General features: G+C 36.9%; 1 protein-coding gene across 1 annotated transcript in view; it reads right to left on the bottom strand.

Moving 5' to 3' along the window:
* CDK14 (cyclin dependent kinase 14) overlaps nt 1-22,502 on the bottom strand; it is a 229,171-nt gene that overhangs the window by 186,081 nt on the left and 20,588 nt on the right. Inside the window, exon 3 of the mRNA XM_027893192.1 lies at nt 19,736-19,815. Coding sequence (XP_027748993.1) covers nt 19,736-19,815 — 80 coding nt within the window. The remainder of the gene's footprint in view (nt 1-19,735; nt 19,816-22,502) is intronic.

Genomic DNA, 22,502 nt, shown 5'->3' with positions numbered 1-22,502 from the left:
TTGTATGCTGGTTAGCATTAAGTATTCCCAGGTCTTGAATTTTTTTTACAGATGGAATAAGTAGTTGCCTCACTTTTATTTTTATACAGGCCCAGGTATGAACTTGATCCAGCTTTATTTTCAAGTTTCAGTGGAAGGATCTTGTCCATCCATCAGAAAAGCTGAAGACTCTTCCAGGTCCAAGTCAGGAAAAAATCAACCTCATCTTTAACCTTACCTGGCTGAGCATCACATTAAGTCACTCAAGCTGATATCATCACCATGTTCCTCATTTTCTGAAATACTTCTGATCTTAATTCACTTATCAGAACCACAGAGTGCACACAATTATTACAGAACCCCAAGCAACCCTTTACACTGATATTACCCAATGCTATGCAAGCACTTTGAAAGTTGTCTCAAAATCATTATTTAAAAGGACTCTTAGCAAGTGGGGTGCTGACAAGATGAACAAATATTTAAGTAGTCAGAGTAGAGTGACGAGTGTTCTAAAAAGTTTCAAAACCATCTGTGTTTTAATAATGCACAGTAGGCGCCTATAGCTAGAGCCACCCATCAAGAACACAGAATTAAATTAATTGATCAGCATCCGACACAGGCAGAGATCACACAGCAGGAGCAAACACTGTGCTGTTGTATAATTAAGGAAGGAACAGTACAAGTCGAGGGACCAAATTAGGTTTTCACAGCTAAACTTAATTCTGACAACTTCTGAATGATTGACTTTGCAACCAGAATAAAGATCCTCTGCTGTAAACGGTATACCTGCAATATTGATATCACAGTGGCTAAATGAGGGAGTAAATAACCAAGTACGAGCACTGAAACTCATGCTCTGCTGAAGTCAGTGGGCATTCTGTTACTTACTTTTCCCAATGCATCAATATGACAAGAAATCATTTAACCTTATGTACCTGTAATGAATATTTCTTTTGCACACAGATGACAGAAAGGCATCCTAGGAAATAATTTAATTGCATTAACATGAAACCAAGTTTGTCTACCAGTATATTTTAACCACTACATACGAATAAGGAATTTTAAAAAAAAGCTGTTATAGAAAAAAATTACTTTTGCTCTATTTCTCAGTGAGCTATTTCCTTCAGGAAAAAAAAAAAAAAAAAAAAAAAAAAAACCGAGTCATTTGTCAGCACACATTTCAGGCAGCAGAAAAAAAGGCTTGTGGCATATGTCTTGCTATTTTTCAAAGAGAGAGCGAGACAGGATCCTTGAAAAGATCATGTCAATTTTCTTCTTCTGGGTGGGTGAGGTTCAACATGCCTTCTTGCCCATAAGTGGAAAATAAAGCTGGAATGCTCATGACATTGCTTTGTCTCTTGTGGAATGGTTTAGATGTTAAAGCAAGGCAGACTAGTACAAAGTTAACAGTACAAAGCTAGCAAAAAAATTATTTTTACAACTATTTTAGTAAACAAAATCAATCACCTTGAAAGTAAAGCATACTGTTTAAAATATTTTTAAGGACAGGAAATAACCTTAATTCTGGCATCTCTTTGATGCCTTCTATAAGCTTTGTAATAAATTTTTCTTCCACATCCAAAAATATGCTAAGCACGCAGACTATAAAATGGTAAGATTCCCTCAAGTAACTTGTAAACTAATTTCTGACATGAAAAAAGCAAAAAAGGAATGAAGCAAGTTTGCAGACACTACAGCAGCAAAACTCAGTGGAAGCTAAATTTTTTTCCAGACTAAATCAGTTGAAAGAGATTATATTGGAAATGGACTTCCATGCTTTACCACTAACAGCAAAGCTCTTTGGTGCCGACAGTGCTGGACATCCACTTTGCAAGTACATAATCTGAAAATAAGTTGTAAGTATTCTTATCACATGTAAAGGCTCTATCAATTCACAAGGTACAGATATGCCATTCTCCTTCTGTCTTTTCCTTGAGGTCTCTGGGTATTGTCTCAGTTCTCACCCTTCATTTAACTGTCATTTACTCTAGCGGTTCATAGCATCTATGAACAATGTTAGTTGAATTTAAGGAGCAAGCAACAGGGAGGAAACAAAAAACTGGGAGTCCCAGGATTATTCACCCTGGTTCGTAACTGAACCTAAATCAGTGTGAGAGCAAACTTTACAAATTTACATTTAAATGACAGTGAAGACCTGTTATTAACATATCACTCTCTAGAGCAGCATGTGCTTATTGAAATCTTGTGGACAATGTTCAGCTTGGAAATTTGCGTTTTAAAGGACAAGAATTTTATTTTAAGCAAGAGATCATATGCCCCTTTAAAAAGCATCTGGCCCTCAAAGAGCGCGGGAGAGGTGCTAGAACAGAAAAAGACGGGCTGAAGGAATGTCTCAGCTTCATGGAGTTGACAGTCATAGCTGACAGTGACAGGGTGATGTGAAAGTAAAGTGATGCTTAGAGAAGATGTAGTTGAGGTAAGTTAGCCATTTCTATCCTTCTACTTTTGTTAAAAATATATCCATAGTTTTCTAGTTGAAAATTAAAAATTACCTGTGTAGATGCACGACACCAACCAGATTATGTATCTAAATTATATCGGAAGGCATTCTGAGCAACAACATAATTAAAGCACGCTCAAAAAATGTGAGAAAATACATTAAAGGGATCTGCGAGCATAACCCATTAACACCACAGGTGGTAAGAATTTTTTTTTAAAGGCCAACTCAACAGTCAACAGATTTTCTGTCTACTACATACAGATATAAAACATCCAGCCCCCTTGAAAATATACTGTTCTTTGATCCTGTTGTGTCATTCATCATTATAATTACAACAATTTACTGTTTGCTTTTCCAGATAAATTTCTTTTTATAGAATCATAGTAATTAACAATGACAGTAGCAAAATTGATAGCACTGCTTCTTAAAGTACCTGTTCCTCTAAGATGACACTACTGCCTTGACAAACGTTAAACAAATGGTCTCATCTTCTAAAGTTTGTGTCTAACAATGTTTGTTCCAGTCAAAATAGGTCAGCCTTTTCCAAGACAGGACTAGAGAAAAATATGCTCTTTAATGTTGCTGACCTTTTCTTCAAACAGTTCTCAGAACTCATTCATTGAAAGGTGGCCTTCAAAAGCTGCACTTCAGATCAAGGAAATTCTTTTTCTAGTTTCTGTGAAAATTTTTCCAATTTGTCAAAGTTTACATCTAGTCAATGGAAAATTGTACTTTAAAGCTGCACTTAAGCAGATAAAGTCTCCCAGAGAGAATCCATCCTCCCTGAGTGTGCCTAAACATTCAGGTATATGCCAGAGGCAGGAGAAATTTGAGAGAAGAAGTCTGGAGTCCAAAATCAATTAATGGACAGTGTCATCAGCAGAACTATTTTGATAGTTTCCCCAAAATCACAATCACAAACCTGTTTTGGGCTGAATGCATCTCCAAGTCCTGTTCTCCATTTCCGTTCCCCCCTCTCTTCACTCCTGCTAATGACAAAAAGGGTGGGAAACACTAGCCCTGTCCAAGTAGACTCCCCACTCTTGATGCCATAGGCTCCTTCCTGGCTGAGGTCAGCCAAAGTCACCAACCTTTCCCATCTTCCCATTACTACTTTCTACACCAGGTACTACTTTGAATGGCCTTGGTAAGTTGCATTCTTCCAGACCTAGCGGGATAGTTGCAATTCTCTTCAAAAGATCCTCACACCAACAACTATTCTTAACCTCCATTTCTCCTAGTTCTCCTCCCTGCTGCTGCCCAGGTATGGACAGTACCAAGCATTCCAGTGGGGCAGTCTTCTTCCAGGCTACCAGAGCACAGTAGAAAGGGTAGCAAGAAGGCTAGAGGAAATACAAGAGGGAAAAAGAAAAAAAAAAAAAGTGCATGGACAGTGCATGTAGAGCTTTTAACTCTGTCAATATCAGAAAAAAAACCCAACTAAAACTAAATACAAATGGGGAAGTTTACACTTTTGCAATGAAAATTACCATCTGAAAAAACAGTTTCACAAAGGGACTTTCACTTCAAGGTTAAGGACAAGCCAACAAACCAGAATCCAAGAGTTTAATTCTTGGTTCATCATGCCACATAGTACATGAGCCTAGAGATAAAGACAATTTTTTAGTCTGTCTCTTTAAATCTTTCTTGCTTATTATTATAGCTAAACACAAAAGTGACTTGCTAACCAAACACATGAGACATGAAGGTTCTTGTTCCTGAGGAGAAATGGAACAGAAGACAAGTAGGGCACCTTAGCAAGTAGCAGGATCTAGAACTATAACATGCCTAGTTTTTCTCTATAACTTATAGTATATAAGTATATATAAGTTATATATATAAATTATATATATATAAGTACAGTATTTCTCTATAACTTCCATTTTTAATTAGAAAGGCAAAGCAAATAGAATACTAATAAGTTGAGTGGCTGAGTCAGTAAGTGTAGCAAAAACTCCACCTGATGAGCTCTTTCTACTTGCAAAAACCAAGCAAGGAGAAAAATCAAACTTCAGCTGTTAATTTGATTTGACCAAGCACAAACTAGACCAGACCACTCAGTGTATTGCCAATACTGGACCTGAACATCCCCGAGTTACTGGATATAACTTCCTTATAAATGTAGCACTATCACATGGTCAAAGATGGGACTCTGCCATCTCACCAACTGAACCCAAACAAACTTGCCCAACAGAAACAAAAGACTCCTCAGTTTGGAGCAACTGCACAGCAGTTTAAGTTCAGTGTAAGCAACAATGTCATGCACATAAGACCAAGGTTTAGGAATACGGCAATACCATAAGTGCTTTGAAGCAGTTTCTGAACCTCTGAAAGTCTGTGGAATGCATGTTGCTCTAAATAATCTTTTTCTGAGCAACCTCTTGAAGACAGCTCATCTGTAACAGTATTTTGAGATACTGTAAAAGGGCAAAAACATTTTTAGTTTCTACAACTAAAGTAAGAACATCTTAGTGTGCCAGAAAACACAGCTCAAGCACTGTGAAGTCCTTGGAGCTCATTACTAGTGATTTGCTGCCTCATCATCTCATCCCAAGTAAATCAAAGAATGACTCCAACAAAGTCACTAAATTTTTATGGGCCAAGTTTTTCTGCCAAAGGAAAACAGTCTGACCTAAAAAAGGTCACAGGAATCAGGACAGAAGCAAGTACTCATAGGCAGTAATGAATTTCCTTCCTCCTTCATCATGGCCATTTAGTGTATATGTTAAATCAGACATTCTGCAACAGTAAACTGCACCTCTAAGGGAAATTGATAAATGAGGAATACTAAATCTCTGTTCCAACACATGCCAGAAAGCTTTGGCTAAAAATCAACAACTGATTACATCAAAAACTCTTAAGAGCACATTCCAGTTTAGATCTTGATATTAAAATAGCGTCAGCCAAAGAGCTAACATTCACAAGGCTAAACATTAAATACACAACACAGTTCAGTATTTCAAATAGCACTAGCCTTATGAAAACAGAACAGAAATATTCCTAAACAAAAAAAGGAAAGATCAGTCCATGAAACAGGCACAGGATCACTACTCATTTATTTCTAATTAGGGCTCAGCAACCCAGTGATGACAGATCACAGACTCCAAGAGGTCCATCAAAATGCTTCTCCCCCAACTGGTTAGGATGCTTATATATGACAGCCTGATAACACTTGAAACAAACTGACAAGATGTCCACAGATTAACAAACCCGGTCTGAGGCAGTAAAATACACTCCTCTCCCAAAGTTCTCTGACCACAATAAACTATTTACTTGAGAAGAAACTACAGTTGGGTATGTGTATCTTGAAGGTATCTTTAACGTTAACTATGAGTGCTGCACAATCACAGGAAATGCAGTGGTGTCAGTGTCATTAAGGAGTGTATGATTATCTGCAGGTATATTTTGTTGGTCTTTAACGAGTGAGGTTAATAAAACCTTGTCCTTGTATACAGTTTGCCTTTCATTTCACTTCAGGAGCTTTTATAAACTTGTTTACATAATTCTCAAAGATGTAGATTTATAATTGTCAATGATTTTACAAGGTTAATGGCCTCTGTAATTAAAATGAATAAGAAGCTGAACTACTTAAAATTTATGCGCTTCGGTCAACCATAAAAACAGCAAACTCTGCAGAGAATGTGGGTGTGTGAACCAGAGTAAAAAACCCACCTTTTGCTGACAGCTCCAAAGCAATGCACAGAAAGAGATATCTCTTAGTGGTGTATTTAGACTCTGGAGTATTTGGAAACCTAAAATTTTATAGAATAAAGATGAATGGAATTTCCAGTCTAGTTTCCAGATCTAGATGCACTCCGAGAAATACTTTTATTCCAGAGTTATAAGTTGAATTTAACAAACAAGCACAAAGCTCATACTGTCCTACTGAAGGTTCAAAACCACAGATTATTTTTTCAGGAGCATATCTATTATTGAAGATGGTTTTAATTTACTTTAAATCTCACTTTCTTTTATTTTTTATTTAAACCTCAAGCTTTTAATTAGTATATTTTTAGATAAATTAATTTAATTTGTAAGCCTCTTGGAGTACTGGCAGAAATCCAACAAAAGGTGTTAATGTCTTGAACACATTATCCACAGGTACACACACTTATAGGATATTTAGTTTGACCTCCTCAACACAAGGAGCAATTCTCAAGCTCGTAAGTTTTTACTGAGCGCATTTTTAGAATGACATCCATTGTCTTGCAACAACCCAGCTGCAAAAGTCCCCCAAAACTTATTCTCATTTTTGTAGAGTGGGACGTCCATCTAATCCTTACACTGATAACTTAAGCCAAACCTGTTTAATCAGGCTTTTAATGGAGACTACACACTGCTCCAAAAACTTTTCTTTTGCCTTTATATAGATTTGTACTAATTTGTGCAAGCAAGACTGAGAGACAGCAGCATACAGGCATGCATCAATGTGATCACTTGAATTTTGTTTATGAGCCGCAGTTACAATCCTTAGCTTCTCCACTGGCATGCAAAATAAAGCATTTTTGATTATGCAAATAGTCCTCTGCTTTGTGAATAGGGCCTCAATTGATTCAAATGCTAATTCTGTTAGAAACCTTGATGCAAAGCCAGCATTTCAACCATGCAAGCTTTATAACCAAGGACTTCTGAGAAACACATAATTGGAAATTGAAAAATATCTTTTAAACTACAAATACATCAAGTAACCTGGAAAAGTGTGAACGTTTTTTACAGCTTTCTGTCAGTGGGCCTACAACTTGCTGGGTTTTGAGTCAGATGCCCCTTCAGGAACTGGCAGTTTCCTAACAGTGGCAATGTAGGCACTGCCATGCTGAGAAAACCAGAAATGAAATGAAAAGAGAAACAAATTTTTACCTTGTCCAGAGGTTAATATGTAAATGGTTGGGGTTCATGTCTTCTCATTTTCTTGATAAAACCTTTACACAATCCAGCAAATGCTTGTATGAAACTTTTCTAGCCATTATTAAACACATTTTTTGAGCCCTCACTGCACACAAAAGAGCAAGCATGCATCCTGGACTTCAAAGAAAGAGGGGGAAAGGGAAGTGAGTAAGAGTGTGTGTGTGTGTGTGTGTGTGTGTATATGTGTGTGTGCGTGTGTGTGTGTAAAAAGTAGAGTAGATTACATTTTTTTCTAGTTATAAAATTTTGGAAATATTTGGACCACATAAAGGTATGTCAGTTTTGACTTTTTCCAAACTAAAACTTCGAAATACGTTGAGAATTTTTCTGGTTGGTTGGTTGGTTTTTTGGGTTTTTTTTTTTGTTTTTGTTTGTTTGAGGGGTTTGTTTTTGTTGTCTTTGTTTTGTTTTGGTTTTAGTTTGCAAGTGTTGCCTAAAATCAAAGAAAAATTCTCTGGACAGTTTAGTAAATAAGGTATAGAGCAGGTCTTTAATTAAGGTATTAAGGTACATAAAATACATTTAGCACAAGCACACAGAAGAGCTGTTAAAATTTTATAATACTGGCTAATTATCACATCTAACCATTACATCATGTCCTCAAAAACTGTCCATCCCCCAAACCTCCCTCAGGCCCTCCCCTAGGCATGCCTGCCCACTTTGAGTCAGTGGTCTTCTATGACCCCTCCTTCCTCAATATCTTCCTTTTTGTCAACACCTTCCATCCTGCTTGGAACCATTTCAACAATTCTAGGCCTTCTGGACAGTTTTGTCTAAAGTTATATCAAACAATGTGTATATTATGTTCTTTAGGTACATCTTCAACAGATTGGATGTTCTTGCTAAAATCTTTCCTTGACAAAGAACATTAAACAGAATTTCAAGAATTTGGCACAACAGGTAAAAAAGGATCATTAGTTATAAAGTGTTAAAAGCTATATTAAAATTTTATATACTAGGATCTGAGGATCTTGAGGATCTTAGGGCATCACAAGCAGTTTTGATTTCCTTTCTTTTTTTTATTAGCTGTTTTTAACCTATCACAGTAACTGGGACTCCTTTGTCCTCTCAAGTTTTAGGAGATATGAGGGAAGGGAGGATGTTTTCAAATGGAAGCCAGCCACAGTGGCACTGCCATCACCCTGTCTGCAAAGCTAGCATGCTGGTACACCAAGATTCCTACCACCTTCTGGACTTTCTCAATTGCTCTTGCTCAGGGAAAACCAGCTGATAAGTAAGTCTAAATAAAACCCATGGATCTAATTACCTGTGCTGTACAACTAAGATGAGCTTCAAAGAATTAACTCTCAGCTAAAGTTATCTCTAGGAAAAAAAAAAAAAAAAAAAGTGTCAGGAAGCTTCCCCATGAGGGCCAGAGCAAAAAGTTAAATATAAATTACCTGTCACTGACAGTGAAAGTTTTGAGTATCTCCTCATGAGAAAAACCCACAGAATCTTGATTTGCATTAACCCCTTCCTAACACTCCAAAGTAAAGGTCAAAGAAAACTGGTCAATATCACTTCTGCACTGATTAAACAAACTCTAAACCAAGCATCACAAAGCACAGATGACAAACAAGCCATATCAGATCAGAACAGATACAAATCACTGAGTTTAGCATACCTACAATATCCTTATTTACAAGCTTCCTCCATTCATTTTGTTGTAAGTTCACTTTTCAGTTGGCTTCAGCTAAATGTTCTGCCAGCTGAGAAGCTGTGAAGTTTGTGACAAGCGGCTCAGACCTTAAAAATTCAGAAATACAAAGTTCCAGATTCTACAACTGTATATCCCATAGTGATGACTTTTAGAGACTCCACAGTCATGGTTTGTATTTTAATAAATGGGTCAGAGGTGGAAGGTCACGATATCCTATTACCTGTCTCTGAACCATCCAGTTCCCCTTCATGTCAGCAGAAAAATGCGATACCTTATCAACTTCTTTTTTAAGATTGCATACTCAGGAAGAACATTCAGAAGTAAAACAATGTGGATATTCATTTTTATTGCTTTGAAGAAGACAGTAAAGGTCAAATTCTGATTTTGAAATGCTACTCTCTTCATACTGATTATAAAGCCTGAAAGTAGTAACTCCATCCATGCTACAAGAAGAAATCCCTTTAGGAAGCATTTATTTCAGTTTCATATAATTCCTGAATGGTAAATCTCCCACCTCTCCTAGCAAAAAAAGGAAAAATTAAACTCAAATATTTGCATCATAATCTTTAGCCTATGGAAAAATACAAGCAAGGAAAAGGTGTAGTGCTGTCTACTGAAGGAATGGTCTCACCCAGACAGCTGTGCCTACAGCATCTGACAGCAGGTAGATCAAAGGAAAAAGGGAACATGTGAAGAAACAGAAAAAAATATGCAGAGGAAAAAAAAAGATGTATTTTTTTTCTCACATATATAACTTTAGTATAAGATGTATTTGTTACCACTTTTTCCTCTGTCTTGTTTATAATTAATCTTTTCCTTCCTCTGAGGAAGGCGTTAGTGCTTCTTTTTAACTACAGTGGCTGCTGCCATATTTCATGCCAGTACAAAGATGCAGGTTGCTGAAAATATTTCTCAACTGTTTCAAAGTTTAGAAACAATTCATCCTTAAAATTTTCAACAAAGTACTGTGTTACACTCATTGTTATACTCATGTCTGAAGAACCAAGACTGTTTCATATCATATTTTTAAATAAATTACACACATCAGGAGAATTAGGATAATTCATTCATTAACTTTCTGTGTTAAAAACACACAAAGCTGTTCTGATCACGTTTATGAATTATGAGTGAAGTCAGTAGCAATAAGATGATCACTTCTTACACATTACTTCTGTTACAACTTTCACAGGAAGAATTTTATCTAGATGTGGGTTCAAGTCCAACTCACATTAGATGTTCTCTGAGTTGATCAAAGACAGTTCACACCCTTCACAAAGGATTTAATTCTTTGGGGGACAGGGTTGATTGGCTTTTTAAGTCTTAAAGACATACAGGAGACAAATGAATGCAAAATACGCATATTTACCCATACATTTCTTTCCACCTATGTAGCGATGTATCTCCTTCAAGGGGGAGACATGTAACACCAGGAAACCACACAACCTTCCAACGTCCTTATTTTGCATTTACCCAAAATTGAAACTGAGTCTGCTGAGATACAACAGTCATCTACTGGTTTTATATGTTCAAAAGACTGTGGATAAAACTCTGACCAAACCAGTTCAAGCACTGAATTGCCACCTCACCCTGGTATTTTCAAAGTCCGGGAGCCAGCAGTGGAAAAACACACACAAAACACTAGGAGATCTTGACAAAGACAAATGACTTTGTGTAGATTTGAAGTCCCTACTTTCGCCACAAGGCAAAATGGTATTGTTGTTTAGATTATTCCTTTCACAAAAGGGAGATATAACAAAGAAATATTTCTCTGCCTCAACACTAGATTGGTATCAAATTTTTATTTCACCAGGTGGCCATGGAAGATACTGGCACTTTGAAGAGTGCCTTAGGGTCTCTAAGCAGTTCAAACTGAGACATACCATCACTTGTTAGCATCTCCATTCATATTAAGAAATTGGTATCATTATCACCATCCTATTGGGATATTGTCATAGAGTAAAAACTAAAGCTACTTGTAGAAAGATTAATTTGGCTTTACATTTTATGGTGGCAAAATGTGCTATAAGAGGAGATGGAATTTTCATACAGCATAAGAAGAAAGTCATGAGGACTGCACAAAGGCTCTGCCTGACTTATAGATGGGATTGCCACCCTCCTTATATCTTCCATATTCTGTAATTGTCATGTTTTTCTACCCTTCCTGTCATACGATCAGGGATCGTGAGAGAAGTAGCCCAGAATCTGTAAGGCAACAGCTCTGACTCCTGCATTAAATAGGGAAGAGAAGAAATGGTTTTTGAACGCAAGAAAACTGCTCTGAGCAGAAAGCCTCAGCAGGTGCAAAAGCCAAATCAGAGAACCCTGAAACTCAGAGCAGAGGAAACTGTAAGTAAATGCCATGCTGAGGCATTTCAACAGCATTTCTGAACTGATAGATTTGTAACCTTCCAGCACTGGAACAAGATCCTTTATCCAACACCTTCCATGTGAGCACTGAGGATGCACCGACAACTTCTTTTGTGGAAGTAGGGCAGAGCCTGAAAGGTCTGCCATTAAGCTAACATTACAAGGATGAGGAAAGAATTCTTGATGGCAAAATGATCATATTAAAAAAAGAAATCATCAAAGTGTCATACCATTCTTTTCTTGCTTGAACTGTGCTCAAGAACAGAAGCCAGAAGAAGGTCACAGCTTGCACATCAAAAGTGCTGAATGAAGATTCAATTTATACAGCTGTTTTCCATCTCAGCAGACTACAGATAAAATATTGGAGGGAGAATGGGAGGAGGACAGAGGGAATGGAATATTATGTGAAACAGATTTAGCTCTACGAAGCTGGATAATTTGAAATTTGCATTTGTACTTCTCAGAAAAGCATGCCTTTTCCCACATGATGGGAGTTCATTATAGAGTTTAAAAATTATATAATGATTCTCAAAGGGAAATATCATAATTTACGCCACATTTATGTAATCCCATCTCTTCTGAAGGGTTTCTAATTGAGAAAACCACTAATTTGTTAGAGGGGAGAAAAAAAGGGGAGAGAAGGAAAAGCTACGTTCAGCCTATGAATAGCAAGGTACAAAAAAACCAAGCACGACATACTTTTTCAATCTCTACCATTTCTGAGCACCCTACATGGACAGAAGCTTTCATTTGGTCCACTAAAAAGAACTGAGAAAGTAGCACAGTGCAATTTGTACACACTGAAAAACAGGAAAAATAATATCATAGTAACCACTTGCACTCTATATGAAATTGGACTACTCTTGGCTCTCCCACGTTAATCTGAGATAAACAGGAGTTCATTTCACCTGTTACAGGCAGCCAGTCCAACTGCATTCAGGGAAAAGCAAATAATAACTGTCAGTAAAAAAAAAAAAAAATTAGCAGCCAGTCATGGCTGGGGAGAACAGCAGGAGGGAAAGCATAGTTAAGACAAAAGATCCTGCTTCCAAGCTGTGATTAATCACATCACCAAACATGTAACACGCTTCTCTTAGACATATGGGAAAGCACATGCAGGAGAAAGCACAAATGAAACATAGCTGAAAATCTCAGTATCAAAAAAATGCTCAGAAAAAACCTGCACAAATGAAAGGCAATTTTTATATTATTAATGTTCAAGAAGGAGTAGCATGCATTTCTCTGCATTGTGAGAGGGTATTTAATAATAAGTAACATCCAAAAGTGTTGGAAATTTTAAAAGTTGACTTAATTTCATAAAAAATGTCCCAGAAACATCCTTTTCCAAATATCCTTTAGTTTTTGAAGCCCACCCACACTTAATTTGAAAATCCTGTATTTCTCTTTTATCTTGAGGAAGCACACAGTTTGGGTAAGGCCACAGGATGACCACAACAGAAACAGTTCAGACAGAGAAATAAAAATTGCTGGGTCTCTTACTTTTGAATACTTCTTGACCTCAAATATCCAACGACACAGTGTCCCAGAGGTTCTTGGCTTGTGTGTTTTATTTTTTACAACACTGAAAACCAAAGCTGTTATGACTACAAGCTGAACTGGCTTTGCAAAGACTTTACAGTTAATTGAGCCGTAGCTATTTAGCCTGCAGTAGGCACCAGCTCTGCCAACTCTGTAGGCAAGGAAAAAAGTTCTCCAAGCACCAGCCAAGCTATTGTCCCTTTCTTTATTTACTTAAATGCTCCAAAGCAATGTGGCTTTTGGGGAGAGTGAACTTGTCCTCAGACTCTAAAAACATAAAGACACAAACCCCCCATAGTAACTCATGCAACATGTATTCTCAGAATAGTTACATCTCCATCATCTTGAATGTAATCTCTTGAATTTCCCTGAGGCTTGATGAGCCAAACATATACAAAGCTTTCAGACATTTCAGTTGCGGAAGTTTACATTTCTTGACTGGAATTTATGAAGGAAATATGAAAGTCCTCCAAACTCCAATCACTCAAAAGAAAGGAGTTGCTAAGTTCCCTTAATTAAAAAAAAAAAAAAAAGCAAAAGCCCCCACAAAAAACCAATCAACCAACCAAACAAACAAAAAACCACAAAAACACACCCCCCCCAAAACAATGCTGCATAAAATGAATAGGTTTGGGTTTTGTAAGTGGATGATTTAACTTCTGAGAAAAAGAACAATTTATTCTTTACTGGAAGATGAAGACAGGATTTTCATTGCAATTTTCATGTTTACTTTCTACCAGTAGATTAACCAATGACTCTTAAAAAAAAAAAAAAAGCAGGTATTGTTTCACTGTGCCCTTGACCTACAGCATACAACCTTCCAGACCTACTCTAATACAATGAATAGGAGGCTTATCACAGGGAGTCATCTAACCAGTGACATGAGGTCATTTGTTGACTTAAGTGTTGTAAAGATCATTAGGCCGTGTATCAGTCAAAAATCACTGAGCTGGGAAGTGTGTGTAACAACTCAGGTAATAGTTTAGTATGAAGTCACAAGAATTATATTTACTCAAAAAAATACAATTTGCTGGAGCTCTTCCTTAGATGGTATAGGTGCTGTGTCTCTAGGATAATACAGAAGCACAGCTGCTTTACATCACTTGCAGTATTGTTACTATAAAGCAGTGTTTTCCATTGTGCACCAGTTAGGAAGACTGTGCAATAAATTACACATTCACTTAGGTAAAAGTTTTCTCTTGGCAAACTGCTAATTGTCCCTGTATTCTTTTCTTAGCAGTTACTCCACAGAACAGTTCTGTGAAGATTTCTCCCCTCCAGCCTGACATTTTCAGAAAGGGAGGCCTCAGAAAACTTTGTCAACCTCAGAAATTCTGTTTGGTATAAATATATGTCCTGGGGAATAATGAAATATATATTATAATGAAATATAATTATATATAATAATACATAATATTATAAAATATAATATTATATATGTCCTAGAGAATAAAGGCAAACTCTAATATATTTCTTCGAGACTCTTTCACGTTTTCATTTTTTATTTCTCTTAGAATCATAGAATGGCTTGGGTTGGAAAAGATCTTAAAGCTCATCTAGTTCCAATCCCCCTGCCATGGGCAGGGACACCTTTCACTAGACCAGGTTGAAACCAACATGGCCTTGAACACTTCCAGGGATGGGGCAGCCACATCTTCTGTGGGCAACCTGTTCCAGAGTCTCACCACCCTCACAGTAAAGAAATTCTCATATCTAATCCTCATGTCTAATCTTCATATCTAATCTAAACATACTCTTTGCCACTTTGATGCCGTTCCCCCCTATCGTGTCACTACATGCTCCTGTAAACAGTCTGTCTTTCTTGTAGGGTCCCTTTGGGTACTGGAAAGTTGCAAGTAGGTCACCCTGAAGCCTTCTCTTTTCCCATCTGAACAATTCCAATTTTCTTAGTCTTTCCTCATAGGAGAGGTCCTCCACCCCTCTAATCATCTCGGTGACCTCCTCTAGACTTGCTCCTACCGCACAGTGAGATGGAAGAGGCCTGAAATTTTGAAGACTTCTGTGGCCAAGAGTTAAGTATCTCTCTTCCATGCTCTGTAGTGGCACTCAAATGCACTAGGTTTTCTCCTCCAAGTCACAAAATAAACTTATTCAGTATGCATGATGAACTGCTCTTTAAAAATTAAAGAAATTCATTAAACAAATCCTGTATTCTTTGTAATCTTATAATGCAAGAGAGCAGACTGCTTCCAAAGCACTTATGTGCTATTTTTGCATGCCACTGTGTAGCAAAAAACCCATAGCCTTTGACAGTGGAGTAGATGAAAAATTATTATCTAGGCAACTGCCAACTCAAAGATTAAGAGACTGTCTTATCACCTGAGCACTTTTAAAAGTGAAACAAAAATCAGTACAAATAGCTATGAATTACAAGATGCAAATATAATAATTAATATAAAGAGAAATAAACTGAAAGTGGACAAATCATGGCATTTAAATGGAAAAGTACCAAAACACCTACAAAACATGCCTGGCTTGGATGATGCTTTGAAAATTCATCTAGACCTATGGGAAGTGAAACATTACCATATACTAAAACATTGGAATAGAGTTTTATTACTGTAGTAAATAGCAATATTTCCAAGGGTAGAAATTGAAAACCAAATGCAAAAAGTTTTCACAATTAGGATGGGGAGAAAAGAATTTTATTGCCCGAGAACACAGTGAGCAAATTAACCTCAGAAGTCAAGTGCCAATAAAGTCAAGGGATGTTTGTCTACATACATACTCAAAAAGCAGAATCTTTTTCATGCTGGATATGAGTAATATTATTACTCAAAAGTAAAAAAAGGTAACTATAGAACAATAAATCAAGCTGTTCCTAGAATTAGAATATACCACAAAGTTCAGTATTTAGCCTAGATGAACATGTGATACTACAGGAAACAAAGGGAATGAAATATCTGAAATGAAAGTTAAGGTCAGTGAACTTTTCTGCTGGCTGCAGTGGGTTTAATCATACTTCCAGTGTGACGCTGAAACATCTCTAAACAGTTGATAATGAGAGTTACATAACAGAAAATAAACCACAACTACACTAAATCAGAAATCATTTGCTAATCTGAATTCTGCCAAATTTATTTTAAATGAGAAAATAGCATGTCAGTGAATTTCAGACTCTATAGTGTCTCAGATATCACAGTTGAAGGCACATTTAGCCCATAACAGTAATATGGTGGCCTCCACCACTCACATATATGGGATCAGAAAACTGCATAAAAGGTTTAAGACACTCGGGTATATGCACCAGAAACAGTTGGGCTTATTTATTTTTTTTCCTTTTTTTTCTTTTTTCTCTCAGACTCTTCAAAGGTAAATTAAATTATCTCAAACTAAGTAAATTAAATTCAGAGGGAAACATTCTATACACTGCCTGCAGTAAACTGGTACATCTGACTCAGGACAGGTTGAAAGAACATTTAGCACAGGCTGCTTCTAAATTATGTTCTAGGAATTCAGTGGAGAGGTGAACAGCACCAATAAACGTGTCACATTTACCTACTTTCATTCAAACCTATGTAGCTTTGATGAATGGTAGAAGACACAAACCCATATCTGCTGTAAAAGTAGAATTACTTTATAAGCTTTAACTGAAGTTTCAGCTAAAGCTCCCTCAGGCATTAACTATTATTTTTCTTATGCAACTTCACTAGTTGTTTTGTTTGGCCACTTTGGGGTTTTTTTAATTTTTCCTTCCACTTTCTGTTTCAACCAAGTTAGTGCTTGTCTCTGCAGTCACACATTCCATATTTAAATCCTGCATTTTCCTATTTCTCTTAGTCTTTTTCTTTTATAGTGTTGTTTTTGTTTGCACTTCATTCTGCTGCTGTCACAACAGTAATAATGCTTCTCTGTACACAGACAGCTACAAAATTCCCTCAGCATGACCTCTTCTTTAAGATTTCAGCCTGTAACTTCCCCCTAATTAACATCACACAGCATCCCCATTAGGAGCACGGAGCAGGAATGCTATTTTCTTTCACTCAAGAAACCATGAGAAATGTTAAACAATTTACTTGCAGTAGTTTTAATTTACAACTAACTAGATTTTTGCCTGAATTTCCTTGCATTTATGGAAAAGTAGAACATAAGGAATAAGTCAAGGTCAAACCCTGCCTGGTTTCTCCATTAGGAAAAAGTTTGGAAAGAAATGCCCTCCAACAGACCTCTGGCTCATACCACCATACATGCATTCTTCCATTAGGGGAACACTACTCCTCAGATAACTGAAATTAGAAGTTGATCTCATCTTCAGCGGTATTTGTCCTTGTTCTGCTTGTCCCAGTCTAAATTACAGGGCTGGAGCCCTAGTCATCCAATGAAGATTAAGAAAAACCTACTTAATACAGAGTCCCATTCTTACTGTTTTTCCATATCAAACTACTCAGATAATTTCAAGAGCTCACAGAAGCATTTCTTTTTTCTTCCCACCACCCCTCCCCCCGCCTTCCCTGTAGCTGATATCAGGCATAGCTGCATTACAGAGCCCAGTATGTCCAAGACAGAGTAGATGCTGCTAAAAGTAACAGCTTCCTCAGGTCCTGCTAGTGAAGTCCACATCAGCAGTTCTTACTGTCAAATAATTCAGGCCTGGCACAACATCAGTGAGATTACCTTCTGAAAATTACATTTGTAATTCAGTCTTCCTTACTTTTCTGGTCCTAATATTTTTTTCTCTAACAAAATCAAAACCAACAACAGAAAAGACAAAGCCTAACTAAACACAGATTTTTCCCCTTCCCATCTAACGTATCATGTATGAATGACTTCTACATAATATAAAGCATTCAAGACTGCATTTCTACAGGTGGTTCCTACAGATCTGAGTGAAATTCTACTATCTAGGAGACAGGATTACATTTACAATAAAAACACAAACCCACACACAAATAACCTATAACCCAAGTTTGACCCCACCTAACCAAAGGTCTACAAGACACAAGAAAAAACTCTCTCATTAGCCTAGACAAGTACTTAAAAATATAATGGATGCACGTAGTCCCATCAAAATCAGTGAGACAATGCATATTTAAATATGTATTAATTATTAACTTCAAGAGCTTTTCTAGACAAGAGCTTTGTTCTACTAATGTTAAAGCACCAGAATTTTAACTGGCTTCAACCACAGTATTGTAGTCATAGTTAAAAGGAAACTTTTCCAATGACAGTGGGAGAAGTATTTTCGTGCAAGTGTGACTTTGCAATTTAAAAAAGAAATCAAGTAGAAAAAAAATCTTTGTTCTTGCTCCTAAAGAATACTTATTTATACTGAGCTCACACAACAAACTATTTATGAAGGAAAACAAATTATACTGCATTTGACAGTTACAGTGCTACAAACTTTCATCTAGACCAAGCTCAGATTAAAAAACCTTTAAAGTGTCACTAAAAAGGCACAATAAAGTTCTATCTACTATTTTGTTATTAAGTCAGTACCATATCAACTATAAACCTGAATAAAAATAAATACATTTGAAACACAGGCTGTTATAACTTGAACTCGGCACTACAAATATTGAAAGCTGCACCAATAACCCTCTGCACACCTCGTTATCCTGGCACAGCTGTAGGGACAGACAGCTCACAGATAAAATGGATATCATTATGAATAAATGTGTCAGATCATTCAATAATTGTTACTCAAACAAAGCACTACAGAAGAACTGCAGAAATTCCTTCATAAATTGGCCACCCATAGTTTTCCCTCCTTTGTGAAAGAGTCCCCTTTAAAATGCACAACCTCGGGATGGAAATCCACAGTACTTTAAAGGCTTCTAACTTCAGGGTGTCAATCACATGAAACATGGATACTTTTTTTTTTGGCCAGTCCATTCCAGAAGGGGTTCATTGTACATTCAGACATATAGCATATGAGCTGCACACCTCACATGCAGGGCCAACTGTGGACCTTGTGAGGGCTGATGTTCTAGTACCTCCCTGGCTCATCCTACCTTGGGAATTATGCCAAGACAGTACAATTTTAAAAGGTCCCTCAAAGCCGCAACAGTTTCATCTCTTTAGTTTTTAGTTCACTACCAATTGCAGCTGAGTCTGAATAAGTGGTGTGATGGTGAAGTGTTTATTATTTCTCTATCAGGGCTCATTTTTAGCACTTTCTAACAGAGAAGGCCCACGCAGAGAAGGCATATCCAGCAATTTCTGCAAAGGAGCTCAATACAGACAGACTCAGATAATGCAGCCATCACTAGGGACCAACGAGAGGCTGACAAGGAAGGATAAAGGAGCAGAACAGAAAGCTTAACAGGCATCTCCAAGCATGCTAGATATGAATCATTCCCAAGACATGCAAGTTAGAGTCCACTGGGAAGGAAAAACAAACAAAAGCTAGTTTCAAACTACACACAGCTTCTAAGATGCCTGTAGTTTTGCTGACTGATCTTTTGGTTGCCTTTATCAAGAAACGCTTGTCTTTGCTTCATGCTGCGTATGTATGAAAAATTACATCTACCTTCATCTTAGGTGCTGCCTGCAGGCAAAAAACTCATCTTACACAGCTCCCTCATCTTCCAGGGTGACTTCTCACACCCACATTAAAAGTGCTCTTAAGTACTTGTTTGTATAGTAAATCTAAGACGAGCCAAAGCAGAGGCAGAGCTGCCTTCTTTCACAAGAACTCCCACATTAGAGGCTTTGTTTTTGAAGCACCGACGTTTCTTCCTACCGAGAATGTAACTATATAATTTGAATTCTCAATCTATTCACTACAGCATGGCACAGAAATAAGAAGTGCAATGTAATTACAGAAAAAAACCCACACATAATCACTAAAAGTCAGTGCATACCTTCCCTGATAGCAGTAAATGGGGTTCCTTCCTCTTCTTGTAGTCTAATCACCTTCAATGCCACCAGCTTTCCATTTACCCTGAAAGGGAAAGAGGGAAGGAGAAATTAAAAAAAAAATTATCACAAAACCAGTATTTCTCATACTAGAACTTGTTCCTCATCATGTACTTATCCAATTTCTTCCTGTAAATGCCAGTGATTCATTTATACCACTGTTGAAACATTTCAAAGCTTCCATAATGTCAGTTTTATATTTTCACACTCAGATGCAGTCCAAGAAATTATCTCAGTTTGCTGTGAATCAGTCTGTTTCCTTTCTATCACAGCACTAAACTGAAGCTTTGGTAAGAAGTATCATATTGTAAAATTTGGTCATAAAGTATCTGTCGATTATTTTATTCAATTTTTCAAAGAAAAATTATATGATTTTCCTAATCACTCCCCTTGCAGTATATCCAGATCTATACTCATTGCCTCCTTCCTGCTGCATGACACACATAATTAGACCCTTTCAAACCTACAAAGTTTCAGATGTGAAATAATTTTTATGTCATTCTGGTCATTTCCTGTTGGAGCAGGATTGTTCTTGAGACATATTCTTGGCTGGGCTAGTTTTAGGTAATAATGACTCTCATTTATAAGTTTAAAAATATTTTGTGCTCTGAGAGACAAAACAACAGGTCATTCCAGTGTAAAATCTATTTGGTTGGTTTCACTTCTAGGAGTCAGAATTTCACCACACATGAATTGCATTCTAGGCCTTGCAAAAAAATCCAGTTCGTTCAGATTATTTAAATAAAATCTCACAAAAACTGAACAAAGCTGATATTCATCACCCTCCTCAAGAAAAAACTAATACTCTGAAACTTTAACAGACTCCCCGTGTATGACAAGGAATGGTGACATTAAACTACCAAAAGGGCATAATATAGTTTAAAAAAAATTAACATTATTATTACGATTTCTTTCTGTAAAAGCAAAATTAGTCTTTACAGCCACAAAGCTCACTCAAGAAAGCATTGGACCCTTTACATTCCTGTAGTCATGGAGGCAATTCCCTATTGCACTAGACCCTAGAAGATAAGGGGTTTGGTTTTTTTGAAGCAAGATGATATGGACACCCACCAATACTAAATTCATCTTCTTCCTGAGGTTTTTAATTTTTGCAGTTATATGACGTCCATTATGGGTGGCTACTGTCTTGTTTCTTCCGATTATTCTTCTTTTGCCAAAAAGTCATTAGCTTTATACAGAACATTGCATAACGATCCTGAGCATCCTAAGAAACCGGGGTTACCAAAAGGTGGTTTACTCATCACCTTCCAATTATTCATAGTACTCCAGGCTGGCACCAGTTCAAGTCTCAGGCCACTAGTCACTGTTGAAAGACAATTATGAGCTTAACCCTACTGGATTATCTGGATTTCTCTTTATAATTACCTTCTGTATTTTTTTTGTTATGATTTAAACAAGACTTCTGGCATCAGACGAAGATAAGCCTTGCCTCAAGTAACTTCATGTGTCATGCTCAAACAGGAGAATAAACCATCATAAAAGCAGAAGGACTGATGACACATACACATGACACATATATATGACACATATAGACATGTAGTTTTCAATTCCTCTGTCAATACACCACCCTACCTGTCACATACATATCATTTAGATATCTGGATAACTTGAATATTTTACAACAGGTGAAATAACTGTGCAGGAGGAATTTAAGTAAGAAAGGCAAGAGCATTTTGCAGATCAAGAACAGGACAAATGCTGTGCTCAGAGAACACAATGCAGAATACAATGGAAAAAAGCATATCAAGGAGGTATTAAGGGAACAGGAGTTTTTTGCCAGAGAGACAGATAAATAGCATGCAGTATTGCATAGGTTATATTCCTTTTAAACCAAAGTTCAACATTCATAAAGAGCAAACAATAACACAATTACCAAAAGTATGGAACTCATTTCAAAGAATTCACAATTAAACACAGTAGATGAGCTGTGCTATTCAGTTATCATTGCCACTTTGTCATTGGTACCTGTCATAGGTACCTGTCATCATCTTGATAGACATAATGGCAACTCAACACTATCAAAGTGATTGCACTAATCTCAAGTAGTGTTCCTCTGGGATTTCATTCTCCTCTTTACCATTATTTACCTCCAATATATCAATCTATAATTTTCATAATACAACAGGCTCCTTATTTTCATTTACTACCCAGTCATTAAAACCTTTTTTTTTTTCCAGCTCATTTTCTGTAAACAGGAGCATATAAAATTTTGGATGTGAGAAATTATGAATTACCAATTAAAGAGATAGGGTGCATATTCACATCCTTTAACTATCCTCCCACTCGTGAAATCTCAGGATGCATTTGGATGATGCTGAAAAGGTGAGCTAAGGGCTATCTCAGGGTATGGCCTTTCTCCTGCTAAATCCCTGCCACACACTCCTGCCACTATCTTGTATTTGTCTTGCTCCTGCTAGACTCTACAGTGAGACTGCTTGGAGAGCTTAAATAAGAGAAGACTGGCCCTTCCAAAAAGAATTAAATCATATTAAAAAAAATTAAATTATAAAGGCATGATAAAAATTGAAAAACACTAGCAAATGTATGAGAAGAACTGGGTCCACCTTTTGAGAAGCAATGCATCGTGGGATCAAGCCAGCTAGGTCATAAAATTATGCCCTGAATCTTGCAGTGCCATGCCAAAACAATATGGCAATTTCCTTAGAAACAACATTGAAAAAGGGAGACCTG

This window comes from Empidonax traillii, unplaced genomic scaffold (assembly GCF_003031625.1).
Source record: "Empidonax traillii isolate 1590-97213 ecotype Southwest subspecies unplaced genomic scaffold, ASM303162v1 scaffold384:size1533304, whole genome shotgun sequence".
NCBI classification, from domain to species: Eukaryota; Metazoa; Chordata; class Aves; order Passeriformes; family Tyrannidae; genus Empidonax; species Empidonax traillii.
Note: the sequence above shows the minus strand (reverse complement) of the source record. Positions and strands in the feature narration are given on the sequence as shown.